This window comes from Pimephales promelas, chromosome 1, assembly GCF_988280905.1.
Source record: "Pimephales promelas chromosome 1, fPimPro1.hap1.1, whole genome shotgun sequence".
Lineage (NCBI taxonomy): Eukaryota > Metazoa > Chordata > Actinopteri > Cypriniformes > Leuciscidae > Pimephales > Pimephales promelas.
Window position 1 is genome coordinate 6,064,636 of NC_142769.1, and position 20,490 is coordinate 6,085,125.

The 20,490-nt window shown below is 42.9% G+C and overlaps 1 protein-coding gene across 7 annotated transcripts in view; it reads right to left on the reverse strand.

Annotated features, from left to right (window-relative positions):
• zfhx3b (zinc finger homeobox 3b) overlaps positions 1–20,490 on the reverse strand; it is a 280,084-nt gene that overhangs the window by 105,853 nt on the left and 153,741 nt on the right. For all 7 annotated transcript variants that reach the window (XM_089119634.1, XM_039669717.2, XM_089119798.1 and 4 more), the window contains 2 exons: positions 6,009–9,093; positions 2,941–3,437 (listed from right to left, as the gene is read on the reverse strand). In XM_089119634.1, the coding sequence (XP_088975760.1) occupies positions 2,941–3,437; positions 6,009–9,057 (3,546 nt within the window). In that variant the 5' untranslated portion in view covers positions 9,058–9,093. The remainder of the gene's footprint in view (positions 1–2,940; positions 3,438–6,008; positions 9,094–20,490) is intronic.

A 20,490-nucleotide genomic window follows, 5' to 3' on the forward strand; every position in this document is an offset into this window, starting at 1 on the left:
AGTACCTACTCACATAGAATGCGATTTCGGACGCAGCCTGTTCGAGATGTTCGGTTCACGACCACCCTCCGTCACGTCACATATACAAGCGCCAAAATGCTATCGTTTGAATTTCGTAATAAAATTGACAGAATCTGAGAGCTGATGATTTGTTTCATATCAAAAGTAACCTACTCTGTCTAGTCCGTCGGTGTCAGTGTGCTCTTAATTTCGCGATTTTTTTTTCGTGTGGCGTGAGAGCGTGTGAACATTGTCAACAGCTCTCAGAGAGAATGGGTTGTCATGTACACACGCATATATTTGTTTCATAAAATCGCATCATTTTGCGTCAAATAATCGCACGGGCTTGACATCGCGATTGCGATTAATCGTGCGGCACTAGGATGGCCCATCTGCAAATGCTTATGGGTGACCATCATGACATCATTCTCCCCACTACAAAGCAGCCAGCGAGCGGGAACTTGGAGGGAACAGTGGAAGGTAAAAGTTCATCTGAGATGAGTGCAAGACTGATGGGTGTGTCTGAAACCGGAGTGGAACTATGACCAGTACCACAGACACCAAAGTCGGGAAGCATCACCCCTGCTGTGCAGTGGTCCATGCGGTTAAGACAATTCTCCCAAGCCTTCCAAAGGCTTTCGGAACATTCCAATCCGTGGGGTGGTGGGGGAAGGTGTATTTTTAGAAAGCCCTAATATGTGCCGCATACCACAGACTCTCAAATTATCCCATCCAGCTTAGCCTTCAGTTTAAACCTTCCTTTTTAATTCCAGTAATTACAGGCTCCAATTTACGGAGCTGTGCACACAAAGGGCCTGTTTAATGCAAACCAGTTTGATTTGGGCAAAGTGTCCCAAGGATCTACCACATCTTAGGGCCTGTTTATGCTGACTTGATAATTTATTTTCTCCCAGCAGGAGGTCGAAAATTTTAGCATTTTGTATCATATTTCTTTGTGTGTGTGTGTGCGCGCGTGCTGGGGGGGAGGGAGGTTACTACTTGTACAGTCAGCTTAGCTGAGCTAGCAAATTATACTGTTGATGTCAGGCAGTCAGTATGTCTATCAGGGCTATAAATTCACTGCAAAGTTAAGCCTGTGACATTCTGGGGTTAGAAACCAATGCTACAGCAAGACCTCAGCAGCAACATGTGCTTATCGTCCTCTAATCACATTTGTATGTCATGAAATACAGCTATAACTCAAACTGTGAATGTCTTAGTTTGCGGGTAGGCCTGTCGCCACTGACGGAAGCTGATGCTGTTGTCAGTCAACTCTGTTCTCTCTTCCTCTGTTCGGATAAGTGAGGCTTTTAGGGCTGAGGAACCATTTTAAGCAGCTTAAAGCTTACAAATTATCATGCTTGGATGTGTCAAACATTTCTAATCTGCCACAGAGTATTGAACATTTGCAGTTAGGTGGACTAGTCTCTTCTCCGCTAGCTCTCCACCAGTAGCGGAAGGAATATTATGGAGCTTCTAAAGCATTTTGGTGCTTGATTATGCTACGTGTGAGGTGAATTTTGCAATTTCCCAGTGGCTTGATAAGATATGTGTCTGCTATTTCTTACCATTGAGGCTAAAACTCAACCTGGTTCCCTTGGTCTCAAATCCTTTTTGGAGCTACAGTACATGAGGCCCCTGACTACACCAATGCCTCCACAGGTCAGCCAAGCACGTCAGGAGTCTTGTGTTGCATATTTGAATCATTGTGGTATTTGTAAATATGCTCAATGCTTGTCCCAGCTTGAGTATGGCAGTCAGTCTCAGCTCTGGCTTGTCTGCTTTCATCTCCAGATGCAGAGGAAACGGGTTTTTTTTGGCCTTCCCTTAATTACCATTACAAACTAGTTTGTCAGGGAAACAGCTGACCAAGAGTCTCTCAGCCCAGGGCAAATTTTGACAATGCTAGAGTATCTCAGGAACAGGAAACTTGCAATGAAGTCAACGGTAAACTGGACCTAGTCTAGGTATTGTATATTGCACTATTGTCTTCACTAAGGTGGTGTCGGCTTAGGTAATGGTTTTAGGGTACGCTTGGTAAGGTTAATAGGCAATGATGTCCCAACCTACATCCCTATATTCATTCGATAACATTTTTGATCTTTTTGTTCACTGTCCAAAGGTATAACACTTGGTAAAGTCCAAAGGTATAACACTTGGTAAAGTGTTTGTAAAACAAGTAAGTTTGCTGCTAAAATGGGTGGGACGTGATTCAGTATCCAATTGAGAATGTGAGAGCCAGAGATAGAAAGAAAGGAAGAATTAAGGACAGAAGTCCCTGCGTGCAGTCGTGCCAGTCTAGGTTAAACACAGCCTGAGCTGGGCTCCTAGACACACAGGATAGGTGCCTAAATGGAATCAGGCCGGTTAGATTTATGGCCATTTGTTCAGAGAGTGTTCATCCATGGGCTATTATGGAATGATTAGTGTAGAAGGTGAAGCTCCAAGTCCGGCGAAAATCAATACGGCTGTCGAGAGCGATTCTGCCCTTCCCACTCCGAACGGTATTAGCACCAAACCTCTGTCTCTTCACACTTCTTCATCCTCTCTTCCAGCAATTTCATCAGCTGCCCTTCTCCCCACCCTACTGACCTGCCATGTTCCTCCCTCCCTCTAAGTGCCCCTGTTCTCCCCTCTTCATTGCATGCGCATTAGGCCTTAATATACTGCACTGGGCCATCACTCATAGTCGACGGCAGAGACGGAGAGTGCTGGTCGATTCAGTCGTACAGTAGACTAGAGGTGTTTAAAACCTGTGGATAGAGGAACATTGTGTCCTAGCCTTCCATGTTGATCAGAGTTTCTGTCCTAACCTCCCACAACAAGCTATGAGGCATTTTGTTGTTGTGTTGTACAACTCCAACCACAGTTTTTTGCTTTCAGTATAGACAGAAAAATGACTTGAAACTTAGTTAGTATAGGACTACTAGAGTCACTAACCTTGTACAGTTTGAGGCTGGCCTCATGGCGGGAGTTGACCGTGTGCATCCTCAGTTTTTCCAGGCTGTTGGTGTAGTAGTCGCAGGCATTACATTTGAGGTGCACAGGGTTGCCAATGGCCACGCACTTGAGGCGCCACTCATTGCCCTTGCCACCCTCTTTGATGTGTGCCACCAGCTGGTACTTCTGTACGTGCTTGTCAGTCTTGCAGTGCAGCTGGAAGTTGGCCTTGAGCTGCGTGGTGTAGTGGCACAGCTTGCACTGGTGTGAGTCGCCCACCACCGCTCTCCACTCCTCCTCTGGCAGCGAGCGCTCGGCGCTCATGTGCAGGCCCAGTATCTCCAGGTTGTCGGTGGTGAAGCGGTTGCACACAGCACATTGGAAGAGTTTGAGGGAGGGGTCGCTGGTCTGGGATAGGCTTTCACCCAAAGTCATCAGTTCCTCTGAGACCAGCTGTCCTCCACCCAGGCGTACATCCATGGCAATGTCCCCTCCAACTGAAAGTAGAAGATACAAAAAAGTGATCAGTGAAATGTCACAAGGTAACAGTGAGGGTTGGGCATGTTGATTTTCTCCACTCATTTAAACTTCCTCAAGGTACAAGAATATCCTGGGAAATAGGGAAAATGTGCATAGTGTAGCCTTTTAACAAAGTCAAGTTTGTCTTTCCTGTCAAAGTGGATTTTCTTTCTAGGATAATGTACGTGTGTGTGTTTATTTACATAATTTTATTCAATTAAGATTATTCTTTCCTATGAGCTCAGAGAAGGAGTAAGAAAAGAGAGAGTGGAGGTGTGGATTTACACAGTCCTGCACTTTCACATCCCTGCCATTAAATCGACTCCAGGGGCTGTGAGGAGAGGCTCAAAAAATAAAAGTTATTCAATCATTATTGGCGATCTAAAGAGTTCCCAGTACACATTACTGGAAATCAACTACAGGATTTCCCCCCCCCAAAAAAAATATAATACAAAAAGTATATATTACTTTTTCTTTTAGGAATCAATGCAAAAACCCTCCTGCTCGGAGCGTCTGCAAATGTATGTATTCGTGTATTTTTATAGGAGCCAAAGAAATGATATATTCAAAAACAGAAGCACACGGCATCTGAGAACAGCTTGGGGAAGAGGCTAGAGGCTGAGATTTGGAGACAAGAGATGCATAGAAGCTGTTTCCTCAGTTCGCTGATCTTCAATCTGTCACTGCCCAGACTGAGCGCACCCGCTGAACCAGTATGGCTTTACACTAAATGAATTCCAGCAGCTCTTTTTATTTATTGGGGCAGCATGCAGCCAGCTCATTTCACCATTACCTTCAGCTTTTAATGCAGGGACAGAGAGACCTCTGACAATGAAAGCCATTTTCATTTCTTTCCATAAACCTCTCATGTAAACACCTTTAAATCTGTAAGTTATGTTCAGCATTCATAATCTCTTAAGTCTTGTAATGAACTTGTAATATTTTGAATATTTTGCTTGTGTCAATCAAAATCAATGTTTGAGTAGAGAGGGAAAATGTTTAGGAGAACACTGTTAACGTTAATCTAAAAGGATTTACAAGTTCTACTAAAAAAAAAAAGAACTTATGTCCAGAGATGTAATTTGTCACTTCAAGGCACACATCTAAATATTTCGTGCACTGAACATTCCAGATTGTTTATGAAATGAACATTTCAGAATGTTCTGTCATTTCGTATGTCCTGTCATTTATTCCATGTAAAATGTTAATTGAACATTCCCTCACTGGAAAACCAAACAAATGGCTTGCAGAGGGAAGATTTAAAATAATAGAACAAAAAAACTATTAGTCATGGCAATCGATTCCCTTTTGTGTCTTTGAACTGGCAACAGTTTGAAACAAGTCTGTGCAAATTGTGTGCTTGTAGCTGGAATGCCGAATTTTCCCCTATGCTGCTGAATTAACCTCACTAGGCCCTTTTACTTCCCCCTTTTTTTTTTACTATGGTAAAGTATAGCTGCAATTACAAAAGCAGGAAAGGACGAGTCGGCATGCAGTGGTAGCTGTATAGTATTTACATGAAAACAGTGATGTTTATTAGGAGCCTAGAGGACAGGGCCATGAGGAACACTCCCTCTGCCCCAGTCTACTTCGTCACACTATCTTTCACGAGAAACACAGGGGCAGCAAAAGGGGGAATTTCCCAGCGAAAGTGACCCAGATAGAATGACACATAGAGGATGCGAAAAATAAACTGAAGCTTGAGTGTTAAGAATGTGTGTGTGCCTGTCTTTCCCACTTGCTTTTTTTCTCTGTGTGCTTATGTCTGTTGTGGAAACTCAAATCAGCAAGGCTAGGATACACTAACTTGAACATATTAAAAAGATATTTGTATTACTCTTTTATAAACGTTTTAATGTGTCAGCCTTTACACAAACACATTTTTTCTTGTTTCGGGCATTAGACGTATCATTATGTCTGTGTCATGCCTTTATCTCAAGAAAGCTACATATTGTACTGAAAATGCTGCGACTGACTTTTTCATTATGCTTTAAAACAGGTTAAATATTTCACCTCAGTGACGTTAAAAACGGAAGAGTGAACCATTCATAAAGCACAATGACCTCTTTCCCACCACGTACAATTTGTTTTCTACACTATTGGCTGAGTGGCCCCTATCTCTCTGCATACTGACACTTGCTGTCCTTCAAATACAAAGCAGCCTTATTTGTGCCTCTTCTTTATTTTATATTTTTCTCTTAGCTTCCCTCACACACCCTTTTAACAGTTGTTTCAGAGTGCATGTTAAACAAGGGGGAAGGTGTGCCTGAAGGCAACAGGCAAAGACAGAGAGCTGTCAGCTTGGGGAAATAAAGTGTTTGTAGCTGTTTGTTAGTATGGGTGGAGATAAAAATGTAGCAAGAGTGAGTTTACAAATTCTACATGCGGGAATGAAATAGAAATATAACCGAAAAAGAAAATGTTTATCCAGTGTAAAGGAAATAAGGCTCTTATTTGTGCGCAAAAAGATAAATAGTTAAAAACAGAGACACAGGTCCCATTGAACACACATGAACTGCAAAGTGTTAATTGTAACTCATTAAACTCACCTAGTGCTGGGGCCAGAGCTGCCATGTTGGGGTCCAGGTGAAAACCACCAAGCAAGAACTGGGCATCAGCTCCAGAGGGCTCCATCTTAAGGCCTGGTGGCAGGCTCATGTTTTGGGTCAAGTAGTATTGGTACAGCTCAGCCTCTGAGGGTGAAGGCATGGCCCCTAGACCAAGCCGGCCATGCTGCATTTGGGTCATGTTCTGCTGAAGCAGCATCATGTTGTGCATGTGTTTCTCACTTGTCATGTGGATGCGCAGGTTACGTGCTACATTTGTCTCATAGTCACACACTTCACACCGCCAGGTGGGCTTGCTTTTTGGCTTGGTAGGTGAAGGGGCACCACAGGGCCCTGCCATGTGGGTGGAGGACTGGGCTGGATGATGGTGGTGACTAGGATGATGGCTGCTGGCCTGGGTAGCAGAAGAGACAGGTACCACCCCACCTTGCGCGTGCCCATACACCTGTTCACCGGTTGGAATAGTTCCTCCATTTTGTAACGTCTGCATGTTGTTAAGATGCTTGTCCGACTGCATATGGATGCTTAGGTTGCCTTTGGTGGTAGTGGAATAGTTGCAAACCTCACAGCGGAAGGGCTTGTAGCCACAAGTGTAGCTCTCCCCACGGGCAAGGCGGGGGTGACTTTGCCCACTGCTGCAGTACATACAAGAGCCTCCAGAGTCAGGGTGTTTCTCCTTCATGTGGGCCTCCAGGGTCTGCTGGTATTTGTAGTGCCAGTTGCACTTTGGACACTTCAGTGTCTTGCACGAATTCCGCGAGTGCATCATGGTCATATGGCCACCCAATGAGCGAGAGGACCCTAGGACAGTATCGCACTTTGGGCACTCCACCCCACTCCCTCCACTGCCCCCAGCCCCATGGTTCTGGGTGCATTCACTCAGTCCTGACATGTCACAAGCAGCTGTGTGATGGAGGTGTGTGTGGGCATTGGGCGAAGGGTGTGGGTGGTGATGGTGGTGAAGGTGGTGGTGGTGGTGGTGGAGGAGGGCACCGTTGTCCTCATCTCCTTCTGCTGAGCATTCATTTGGTTCAGGAGCTGTGGCACTATCTCGATTGGCACTTTCCTCAGCAGCAGTATTGGAGGCTAAAGGGGAGGACGTGCTTGTAGTGGAGCATGCAGCCCCATCCTCCTCACCCCCTCTGCCGGCGACTGCCGCCATTGCCGAGGGGGCCGTAGACCCCTGGCAGTTAAAGCTCAGAGGGAGTTCCGAGGTCCTCCCTCCACCGTCTGCAGCCATCCCATCCTCTGACCCTCTGACAGAAGAGGATGACATGGAAGCCGAGGCTTTGCTGCTAAGTGCAGGGCTGGCTGCAGAGAGACAAGCAGAAGGCTGGAGAGCGCTACTAGGCATTAATAAAGGAGATTTGGAAATGCTTTGGTTTGAGACAGCCGGTTCCCCCACGTATCCGCCACCGCTGCTGCTACTTCCACTACAGGCCACCACAGTGCCTTCATCCTCTATCTCTTCATCTTCTTCTTCTAAAAGAAGTTCATCCTCTTCCTCTGAGGCCATCTCCTCACTGTGAAGGAGAGCCTTTCTTTCACAGGTTTCTGCATCCCCATGCTCCATTCTATGAGTCCCCTCTTTCCCCACAGACCCCTCTGTTCTCCTACCCTGTGGCTTGGACAGAGTATTGGAGTCTTTGGCTGGGCCTGGGGTTGACGTAAGGGAGGATGGTTTGGGGCTGCCAAGGCCCCCCAATGTGAGGAGGGCTTGTTGCTGGAGACCCGAGTCAGAGTCTTTGTTGAGGAGGCTCTCACCTCCCTCACTACTGCTGCCTCCTTCTAAATGAACCCCGCTGAACGTGCCATAGAAGCTCTGGCCTGAATTTATGGATACCAGGGTAGGCGGTGGGGGAGAGTTCTTATTTTTTGGTTCTAGGAAGCTAACGAGTGGCTCTTTGTCTTTCCCGATGCCCTGTATAATGGCTGATGCGTGCTTGTCACCCAAAAGCCTGCGCTCATCCTCACACAGGGTCATGCGATGGTCATGGACCGCATGAGTGACAAAGGAGCGTGCGTAGCCAAAAGACAACTTGCAGAGGAAACACATGAGGATGGGCTTGCCTTTGCCATAAAGGGCCAGGCCATCAAATTTAGAGAAATCCACGTTGTTGGGAACATCTTTGGATACACAGGACTTCTTGGCAGACCCATCGCTGTTCAGGTAATCTTTGTTGCTTTTGTGCCGCACATCAAAGACGCGGAAACTGTGCAGGACAGGACTGAGGCCTGCCAGGGTTGAGGTATTGGGGAAACCTTGGTCTGAGGAGCCGAACCATTTTCCGAACGACGAGGCTATGTGGAACGTGTTGATGATCTGAGGGTACACTGACGAAGAGGTCCCAGCTGCCTCCCCTGTCTTTCCCCCACTAGGGAGCGAGTTTGAGGGGAGCAGGCCTGGTTCCATGCTCCCATCGCTTTGGATCAGCTGGCTGAGACTTTCCACAATGTAGGCAGAGCCATCAGGCTGGTATACTATCTCTCCAGCCAGGTTTTCCACATCACTACTCTCCTCTTCCTCCTCTTCCTCTCCTTCTTCGCTCCCACTCTCTGTGGCTCCCCTCCGATGGGAGGGCTGTTGCCGCATGAGAATGGGCATACCCCCTCCACTTGGCACCATAGGTACACCAGGGAAGGGCTGCAGACTAGGAAAACAGCTGTCAATCTCCATTTCATCCAAGTCTTCCAAATCTTCGTCCTCCTCTCCACAGCTTACTCCCTCCTGCTCCTCCTCTAAGCCCTCTCTTTTGGGGTGCAGCCGGCTGGTCGTGGAGTTATCGCTGGGAGCCTGTTTTTGCTTCTGCTGCTCTCTCACAGCTTCGCAGGGTGTACTGGGATTACGTAGCTGGGCTGAGTGGGATGCAGAGAGAGACAGGGGCTCCAAGGAAGGGGGCTGGTTGAATAGTGGGACCTGTGCGTTAGGGTGATCGTTCCAGGGTTGTGGATGGTGCTGCTGCTGGGAGCTGGCGGAGGAGCCAAGCCCATCGTCTGTCCCAGAAACCACGGGAGACTCACAGCTTTCCATGCTGATGCCTACATGAGGCGTTCATCGCATCCAGGCCTGATGAGAAAAGAGAAAAAGAGACCGGATTAACCCACTGCTTGAAACGTATAATGTCTCAGAAAGTAAAAAGGGACATAACAGACACCTTTAAATGTTTTCCTTTCATTGTTTCTATGCAAGATCATTTTCAGTCCTGCGATGCTGAACATTGAAAGAGCCATAAGAAGCATCTTGATAAATGGTGAAGCAATGTACATATAGAGAGACCGAAAGTGGGGAGCAGTACAGTAGATTAGATGGGAAACAAAAGTGTGAGATATAACTGGTGGAAAATGACAGAGTGCTCATTAGGTTAGATTAGGTAGTTAAACAATACCTCAGACAAGCACTAATAAGGCAGCTCAAATGCTTTATCCTGTCATATCAGCCAGTTACCATCTTTTATCTAGACCTTACACACAACACCCAGAGTCTGCTATGTTCTAAATCCTGCATACATTTTTTTCTTCTTTTTTTTTAATTAACGTTGGGTCTGAGAAACACAGTAACAGAATAACTTAATGGATAAAAAGCTCCATTGTGCTGCTAATTAGACACAGTGAAACCCGCCATCAGCACATGATCCATCTCACACCCACAGAAAGAACTGAAGGTTACAAAAATATATTAGCCACGCTGTTTTAGGACCTCCATTATAGAGATCCCACACACAGAATTCACTGCATGAATAGAACATGGGAAAAAGATGCAAAAATCATGTACAACATACAAATAAAGATTGGTTTATATTATTTTTTTAAGCCAATGTAGGTAATCCAAATGCAGTATATAAATCTAGTATCCAATAACGTCCACGCTTATCCTGCTTTCAAACACTCCTCTGCCTCTGAAATAATAAATGTGAGCTGAACTTTCTGAGGGTAGTGCTGCCCCGAGCAAGGAAAGAGCCATGAGCACGCCACAATTTCAAGCAGGCGATAAAGGAGATAAAATGATAGCGAGAGATACTGCTGAGCTAATAATTTTAATAAAGGGATGCAGGCAGCATTGATTAAAGGGGGCAACCGGACTGAAACCAATAACTCTGGCCTGCCCTTTCACCCCCTATTGCTGAATATTACATGAGCAAAGTTTCCCGGCAGCACGCTAACCACCGCGTCCTGCCTGATTAGCACATTCACTGCCTGTACTTGATTTATTTACTTATTTACTTAGGGATGCAAATTTCAGAACTGATCAGACACTGTGTCTGTGGGCCCACCCCCCCACCTAACGTATTAACATGAGAGCGTTTGGCTGGGGAGATTGATAATGTTTGATTCCCTCTTCATGAATGTCTGATGAAAATTCGACACCCCTCAACTCCAACACACAGAATCACCCACCCCTCCCCCACCCGTGCATGCACAGCCTGCAAACAATGCCCATATATATGCAAGATAATTATAGTGGTTTAATTCCATTTAACAATAATTAAACTTGAAACAGAACAATAATGTGTATTTCGTCCAATTTAAATAATGAGGTTATTATTGGCTAAAACATGGAGTTGTAAATGGTTAATGCCAAGTTAAAGTGCTTCTCCATCATTCCAGTACAAAGGAATCAAGTCAATCAACAACAATAAGCTTAAATTCTGACAGGAGGAGTTCACAAATAAACTCAATGCTGCTCCTGCTGCAGCATTATGGGATTGTATGTAATAGATGGAGTAGAGAACTACTTAAACTGTTAAACATAAACAGCTTATGACTCACAAATGGTCATTCCTGAAAATCTGCCATGATGCGCTTTTCATTTAACGCAAACGAGATAGCCTCCTTTAAAGAATTAAACAGTGCTAGAGAGTGGAGGAGGCCCAAGCCGTCTGGGCGCGTCTGCTGCTTACAGAAAACAGGATTGCCCTTTAAAACGGAGATGGTCTAATTCAATAACCCGCATTGGTTACTGATGTGCAATAGGATTGTCTGGAGTCTGCCAGTCGCAGATGGGCGGGAAGATATAATGTAGTTTGTCCGCTCAAGGTTTGCTTCCGAAGCAACACCTGTTTGAACCAACGCATACAACAGGATATTAGTATTAAGCTTTCTTCTCACCCTGTACATCAGCCTTTGGCTAAAATATGCAATGTCACAATCAAACACACCATAAAAATATGTATAAAATCTTTTTTCCCCTTGATATATTATACATTCAGTCATGAAGGCATCATTTTCATTAAACAGTCTGCTCTATTAAGGCATGAGGCAGGACTTTAAAGGGATACTCCACCCAAAAATTAAAATTCTGTCATCATTTACTCACCCTCAAGTTGTTGCATGCATGAAATGAGTTTATTTCTTCTGCTGGAGGCCATTGACTTCCATAGTAGAAAAAAAAATACTATGGAAGTCAATGGTGCCAAAGTTCCAATCGTTCTTCAAATATTTTCCTTTGTATTCAGAAGAAAGAAAGAAATACATACAGGTTTGCAACGACTTGAGTGTGAATAAATGATGACTGAATTTTTATTTATCACTTTAAGCGTTTCTCAGAGGCACAACTCAAATTAGGCAGAATAGAAACCATTCCCTTTTATTCAGGTTTTTAACGATGAAAAAAAAAAAAAAGCACAGTACATAAAGAAAGCTGTTAGAAGCCTGGTCTGGTTGTCATTTAGAGGGGATAGAAAATGAGATAAGTTTTTATTTATGGGTCCTTTCATTTGGTGGGATTTACTGGCTAAGCAAGAAGGGAATTAAAAGCTAAGGAGCCATCTGATTATACGCACGCACAATCACCTGCCCAGGGGACAGGCCTCCGGAGGCCCAGTGCTCCCTACCCTCTCCTGGGGAATTAACTCCTGCTCGGCCCCAGCTGAGAACGGCCATGGGGTGAGGCCTGACCCTCACACCCCACACCCAGCACCCCTCAATGCATAAAGAACGTATCCTTCCAGATAATATGAGTGGAAGAAAAGGCTTCATCATCACCTCCCTGTGGTCTGCAGCAGGCCTTGCTTTTATTTTCCCATTTCCAGCCAGATCTAGCCATCATACAGGCTGGCCACTACAGGGTTAGGGCGCTTATTGAAAAATCAATGGCATAAATGCTAGGCAAGTTACAGGAAGATATGGGAAGGGAAGGTTCCTATTGATAAAGCAGGGAGGGCCCTCTGATTTTTTGCAAAAGGGGATGTATTTATTAAAGCTAGGTGAGAAGGCTTAGTCTTTGAAGTATAGGAAATGTAGGAAACTAGCGACCCCACTACTGTATTGTCAATCTCAATGCTAAGTTCAGCTGTCAAGTACACTATTCTTCTTTAGTAAAGGCACTGTAATGTATTGTAAGGTTACAGAAATTTCAGTTTAAAAAAAATATCAGCGCTCTCAAAATATTCTGGTAATATGTGGATGACATGTGGTAGATTAAGTAGGTTCTGCAGCAGTGCCCTTTACTCCTATAATCAAAGTAAATATAGCTATTCAATAAATAAATAATACATGCTATGAATACTATTTGTTAGTTGTTGATTTAAAGTGAATTACTGAGTAATAAAAGATATTATCATATGATAATTAGGGCTGGGCAACAATTAATCGTGATTAATTGTATCCAAAATAAAAGTTTGTGTTTACATCAAATATGTACGTGTAGTGTGTATAATTATTTTGTATAAATAAATACACACACATGCGTGTATATATTTAAGATATATTTGCATGTATACTGTGTATATATATGAAGAGTTCAGATACAAAAGCCTCTAAATGCCATTTGAAATTTTCTTCTAGAATGGTCATTTATATCAAGCTTGTATATTTAAGTTCAGTAATTTCACTTAAATGGCAATTAATAGGTAATCTTCATTGCCATTTAAGTGAAATTACTTAACTTAAATATACAAGCTTGATAAAAATCATTTTAGAAGAAAATTTGAAATGGCACTTAGAGGATTTTGCATCTGAACTTTTCATATATATATATATATACTGTATATATACACACACACATGTATTATGTAAACACAAACTTTTATTTTGGATGCGATTAAGAAAGGGGGGAAAGAAAGGGGTAGAGGTTGAAAAACACAAATAATTAACCTTGCATTTGTTGTTATATAGGCATTTATTAAAAAATAATGTCAATTGAATAAAATAAAATAAAAATAATAAGACTAAGTTTCTCATGGCTCGTATAATAATTAAGCTCCACACTGTGTATTTTCAGTCCGCATTAATTCAGTTTCAGCTTTATTAGTGAGCAAAGGTAAACTGAAAAAAATTGCTCCACCTTCTCTTCCTTGTCCTGGACGTGTAATGTAAACACTTCAGGGGAGTTGCTGCATCAGAAGGCAAAAAGTCACCTCAGGTCGATGGCACTCTGGCTGTAAACACAGCTTCCCGTAAAATCAATGATCTTTAGTTCAAGCTATCAGTCTGCGCAACAGAAATAGCAGTGGCTAGATAGAGAGAGAGAGAGAGATCAGGACCGCTTGGCTGTGGGTAAGAGATGAGAGCACAGCTATTTGCTGCTACTGTACACAGCTGTATTGCCAATGCCGGTTCCCAGCATGCATCTCATCCCAAAGCTACAGACATTAGCGCGTCAGGCCGGAGCGCTCCACCTGCACGTTGGCACTGGTTAATAGATTATTTTGGTAGGTGCTCCTCTGTGACTTAATGTAACAGTAAACATCTGCAAACTCATCTGTTACTAATTGGTCTCTGGCCTGAACACAAACGAATTGATTCCGAGGTATCAATAGCGTTCTCTGTTCTGGGCGCTGAAACCGAATCTCGGTGATAATTTTCGCTCTCGGGTAACAGCGTAAGATCTGTAAACGCAATCAATGTAGCAAAACAAAGGGAGCATAAAAATGTTTTCCTGACAAGGCGCGTGATGCAACGTCGGGCCGCCTTTAGCGGCATTTATTCGGCCGATGAAATCCGGAGCGGTTTCAAAGGCGGCTGAAGGGGAATCCATCCGCGCGCCGCCAAAGCGCCTCATCACTTTTGGCGAGTGCAAACGAAACAGGCTCCTCGTGTAATTAGAAGTGGTTAATTAGCGGTGGGTTAATTACTCAGTTCGAAGGGGAAAGCTGGCAAAAAGAGCTGGTGGGGTGGTAGAGTGAGGGGAAAGTGGCGAACACGCAGCAGGAAGCTCCCAGTCTCCTGCCAATTAGCAGGCAGCATGGGGGGCTGGCGGAGAAACGGGGCCGGGAGTACAAATGAGCTTCGCACCAGCCCACTCGCAGCCGCTGAACTAATACCACACTCAACATATCCACATTCCCCTATTAAAAATGCATACAGTTGGAGATTCTCCGCTCACTGTTGTTTTTGGTAAGCGCTTCCATTTGCCCGACAGCCACTCGTTTCTTCATCGTATGCAAAGTGTTTTTCCCTAGAATATCTTGGATCTCAAAATCTCCAATACCCATACAAAAATGAACCATATTCAATTTCATAATCATAATTTGACAGGAAAATATCTTATTGTTTCGGCCCCTGCACGCTGCCTTTCTCTCTCTCTCTCTCTCTCTCTCTCTCGTTCTCTCCCCTTAACAAATCTTACAGGAAAGTAATAGCACATTATTTGCCTCCACCTTCCCCAGTGGTTGGTTCAGATAAAGCTTTGTGTTTTGTAAGTGCATAAATTATCCCAGGGATAAAGGTATTGATGTATAATCAGAGATGGGTGATCATGTTCGTGCAGCAAAAAGCCCTCCATTCACCCCCAGGCACATTGAGTGCGCACAGCATGCTCCACAACACAGGAGGGAGGAGTGGAGCGAGCCTAGTTATTTCTCAGAAAGAGAGAGAGAGAGAGCATTTGCCTGTTTACCTATCGTGAAGAATGTTGTCTTCATGTGCCTGCCTGTACACCTCACACTTGAGAAAGAGAACAATTCCAACAAACAATTAATTACAGGATGTTTTCTCCTGACGCATAATGAAGGCATGTTTAAGACATGCTCACTGTAAACCCAAAAGAAGAGTTTTTTTTCTTCAAAACAACTTCAAAAGGTAGTGCAAAAGTTGGTCAGACAACATGCAAAAAATTAAAACACTTTTACACACACATACATGTATGTCAGCCTCATAAAGGTGACGCTTTTGAAATTGCGTCTACATCCGACGCACGTGGCACTCTTTAGCGTCAATCGGAAATGCAGATATATATGGGCCAGAAGGCGCCTCCTAGTGGTCTAACCCTAACACTACCCCAGACTTAAACCTACCCATAACCGAAGCGTGTTATATCAACGCGAGTGAAACTACACTACAAACGAGTGAAATAACACGCACAGAGCTTTGTTCGGTTATGGTAGGTTTAGGTCTGGGGTAGTGTTAATATATATATGTAGCCTTAATATATATATGTAGACGAAATGTAGACGAAAAGTCTATGTATTGTAAAAGTCAGTATATGACGCCTTGGGATGAGAACGGGCTGGTTATATTGACGCGAAAGGGTGCCATGTGCGTCTAATTTAGACGCAATTTCAAAAGCGTCACCATTATGACGACCTGGGATGGTAATGCGTTGCGTATTTATGATAATTGATTTGAATAATTTAATTTGTAATACACTGTAAAAATTAATATGCTTTATCTAATCCAAAAAAGTTGTGGCAACAGATTACAAGCAATTTTATTAATTAAATGTAACAAATTAGAATTGAGTAATAATTAATTAAATGAATTCCCTAAAAGGTAATAATTTAAAATGAGCAACAACAACAACCAAAAAAACATAAATTGAAGTCACCATTGTGGTGATCAGTGTTTGTTTTAGGTTTTTTTTTAATTAAGGGTTTCTCCTTCAGTGATGCTGCTTGTTGACATCAGGTATCTTCAATGTTGGCAATATAAAATAAATAGTTCTTAATTAATCTTTGACGTCTGTCTGTTAGTGAGATATTTTTGGTGTAAACTTTACTCATTTTAAATGGTTAACTTTTAAGGAATAATCTGTTTAAGTATTACTCGATTCTAATTTGTTAAATTTAATTAATATTATTGCTTGTAATCTGTTGCCACAATTCTACTAATTAGATAACGCATATTAATTTTTACAGTGTATATCACAAAAATTTGCAAATTACATTCAATTTTAAAATATATTACATGTTATATTTATAAAATTCTATTATTGTTTCTTTTAATACCTTTTGTAAAAAAATACTTTGGGGACAAATGTGTAATGCAATTATTAGCTAAACAAATATTAAAATAAGCAAATAATATATATTTTTAAACATAACTTTGCTGTTGGATATAGTCATTTAATATTATATTTAACCCTAGGATAAGTAAGAGAGTAATTTAAAAACTATGGAAGTCAAGGATAAGTCACCATTTAGATAGCTAGGTAAACGTGTGTGTGTGTGTGTGTGTGCGTCAAAGCCAGCCAGGCCCAAAGGCTTTCATTTTCATTAATTATCAAATCTCCTCTATTAATAGCTCAAGGAAGCGGATCTCTCCTCTCTCGTGAGGGAGTGAGACAGAATGAGACAGACAGACAGATAAAGAAAACATAAACGTGAGTGTGGAAGGTTAGAAGAGAAATATGCAAACCACAGAGATTTTTTTTCTCTCAAGCACCACGCTTATCTTGTGAAAAAGAGGGTAGTTGACTGGGTCAGATAAAGAGATTGAGTTCTGTCAACATCTACTGTAAAAAATAAGACCTTCCCTCCAACTCCTTTATGACACCACTGATTTATTACACAAATAAGACGTATTACATTTCATCTGCTATAAGGAGTCAGCCCACTCCCTCTCCGTCCTTCTTCAATCACTTCCTCCTCAACTTCCTGCTGTCCAAACATCTCCCCCACTCACATGTACAATCACCGTTTCATCGCTCCTCTCACTGAGGCTGCAGTTAAGGCAAGTCGACCGCAAACACGGTTGTTAAGATGATCAATACCATTGAAATATTAAACCTTAAAAAGCCGCATTATTGATTGTAAGGGTGATGATAAAACTGTTCATTATCATAATCGTTGAAGCTCCATGTAAATGCTTGAGAGAGGGACTTCAGATGCACACAGCACTAGGACACTGGGTTGGTTTGTACACTTCAGGATTTGAGGCCTGTATAGGGTAAGGCCACAATATGCTCTTCGACTATGTGCTAAACACCTGAGCATCGGGCAGGATGAATAGTGCTTGGATAACCCACCTCTAATCCAAGGCCTTTTTAAACTAATCTGGAAAACAAATACCTCAGTAATGACCCAGTCCTGCACCTGGTAAAACAGAGCGATGGGATAGACAGCACCTGGAATTTGCCAAATAACCCAAGTAGGGCATTCTTAAAGGTGCAGACACCCTTTTAGTGCCCTGCTGAAACAAATCCAAGCTATCGGGTGTCCCAAAAGTGACGAGAATAATAATGCAAGAAGAGCTTAACACTCTGGTCCACAAACGGTCCAATAACTGGCACTAAGAGTTACAGGCTAGCAAAGGTTGCACAGAAACACTGAGAGGCTTGACGGCTGCCAGGCAGAGGAGTCACGGCGAGGCCTGGTGTTTTGTTAAACGTTTAAACCCAAGGAGCGCGATACGATCCTTCTGGATGGCACGGGAGGGCAGACTACGGAGGAAACTTGAGCGAAGAGGGCGACAGCTGTTCAGGGTTCAGGAGTCGGAAAGCAGTAACGGGGAGGGAGAAGACGAGATATACTACGCGTCCTGCCCTGGCCCCGAGTTTTCAAATAGTTACCGAGGATCTAATACCGGCGCAAAGGCAAGCACACTCGCACAAACAAGGGGGATTAAAGGGTGTCCCAGTGAAACCATTCTGCGAAAGTTATTTCTTCACTCTAGTTCTCCTGGATAAATAATTAGAGTCTATCTTTGAAGACCCTCCATTCACTCTCCACTTCACATTTGTTAAAGTCATTAATGACAAAGATTTGGAAATAAAGTACGAACTCTTTCTCTTGTACACAAATACTTCTTTTATGAGTTCTGGCCCAAATTCCACTCTGCTTAGTTAAATCTCTTATCCTGGGAAAGAGCCGTGCTCGCTTTAAGCAATAAACCTCAAGGGAGGATGGTTTTCTACTGCACCCCCCCACCCCCTTTAAAGAATTATGGAGTGTTAATAAAGACCAAGGAATAATGTGTTCTTTAGAGAAACAGGGCGAAGCAAAGCATTATTGGCGTTGAACGTCCAGACGTTTAAGAAAAACAAAGAGAATGAGGGAGAGCGGACACATCACGGTTACACATTTTTTTTGCAGGCCGCTTTCATAGCATAACCTACAGGTGGGAGTTTGAGGGACTGCCAGGTAGAATTAAAGTGATTCCTGTTGATGTCACTAACTCTTCTCAAACAGCAGCAGAATACCCATACTCTGACTTACTGACAGTCTCTTTTTATCAGTAGACTTGTTTTCAGCAGAATCATAAACAAAAGGGCAGCTGACAGCTATAATGACATTGAAAGCTTCATTTTTACTCGCAACAACCAAATTGTTAAGGTTTACACTATTATTTTCTAAACTACACAGTGCCAATCCACCTGCAGATAGTTCGTGCTCTGTAACAATTTTCATTATCTAAGTGTATCGTTTTGTGGTATGTAGACACTACTCATAAATCATAACCATAACTACAGACGCCTGCGGTTTATCGGATTGTACAGACCTAGCCCACAGTATTTACGAGAAAAAAAGGCAAGCGAAGTGACGAGCATTCTTCCTCAGCGGTGTTGAAATGAGTAACTTTTGACAGAGGAAGAGAGAGAAAAATACTATGGGAATACAAGTGGTTAAGTGTGCAACAAGGTGGCCTCGAGGCCAGTGCTGAAAGATGCCGACGCTCTGGGTGAAGAGGAACGTCGAAAACAATTAATAGTCTTCCTCCAACTTGTTGAGGCACATTACGAAAATTTCATTCAGCAGGGGAGGGGCAACAAAAAAAACTTAGCTCTGTATGAATTTCGGGTTTACAAACTGAAAAATAATTTGAGAGGCACTCAACGGATCATTCCCCATATCTAGAGATGGACAAAAAAAGGCTACAATTAAAAGAGCCAAAAGACTTTTTAGTCGATGAATTACAGATTTATTTCTCATTTGATGCTATCACCATTGGTGATTCCAACCCGATCTCACGGGAATTCGTACGAATTTTACGAGGTGGCTAATTCGTAACAATTCGTACGACCTCACTCGTACGAATTAGTACGATTTTACTAAATCGTACATATTTTATGAATTAGCCAATTCGTATGAATTCATACGAATGACCTACCCCTGACCCCGCCCCTAAACATAACCGTCACGTGGGTTTAGACAAATCGTACAAATTCGTACGAGTGAGGTCGTATGAATTAGTACGAATTAGCCACTTTTGAATCACTCGCACGAATTAGTCGTGAGATAGCGTAGGTGATTCTGATGTAAGGTCTCGTGATTCGCAGTTCAGTGAGGGAATCACTTCTGAGCTCTGAACGATTCTCTGACTGAGCTGACCAAACCGTTTTTTTTGCTCTGGGCGAAGAGGAACGTCGAAAACAATTAATAGTCTTCCTCCAACTTGTTGAGGCACATTACGAAAATTTCATTCAGCAGGGGAGGGGCAACAAAAAAAACTTAGCTCTGCATGAATTTCGGGTTTGCAAACTGAAAAATAATTTGAGAGGCACTCAACGGATCATACCCCATATCTAGAGACGGACAAAAAAGACCACACCAAGTAGTAAACTACAAAAATGGCCAGAGAGTCTACAATTAAAAGAGCCAAAATACTTTTTTAGTTGATGAATTGCAGATTTATTTCTCATTTGATGCTATCACCATTGGTGATTCTGATGTAAGGTCTCGTGATTCGCAGTTCAGTGAAGGAATCACTTCTGAGTCTGACCAAACCGTTTTTTGAATCATTCAGACTGACTCATTAAAAAGAACCGGTTCACAAGAGTCATGTGTTTATGAATTGGACATCTCAACTCACAATCTTCCTCTGAGCCCACACTTTTGTGACGTAATTTCACTTTTTAATTTCACTTTTCAGACTGTCAGGTAGAAATCTGCAGCAGGTCTTGTGGTCTTGCGACAAGACCGCGAGTGCACATTACGAGTGTAATTTGGGACAGGGCCTATCTTTGCGCTTGTTGTTGGTATGCACTCTAATTGCATATGGCCAATGTTTTGCAGACTGTCACTCTATTTGAAATTATTATCACAAATTTTGTATAATATTTTTTTTGACACACTTGCAACCATTTTAGACAGTCTGGCCACACCCACCAGAAAGCGTCAACTTCCTAATAATCACCTTCAGAGTAAAGAAAAAGACTTACAGGAAAGGCCCAAAGGATATCTGCAAACCCTTGGTCAATTATCAGGATTTAAAACGGATCCAGATCCAAGTTTAAAAGCTAACTGGTAAGAACCGCTATCAGAGAGAAGGCAAAGGAGAGAAACAGACAGAAAGATGAAAGAAAGAAGAG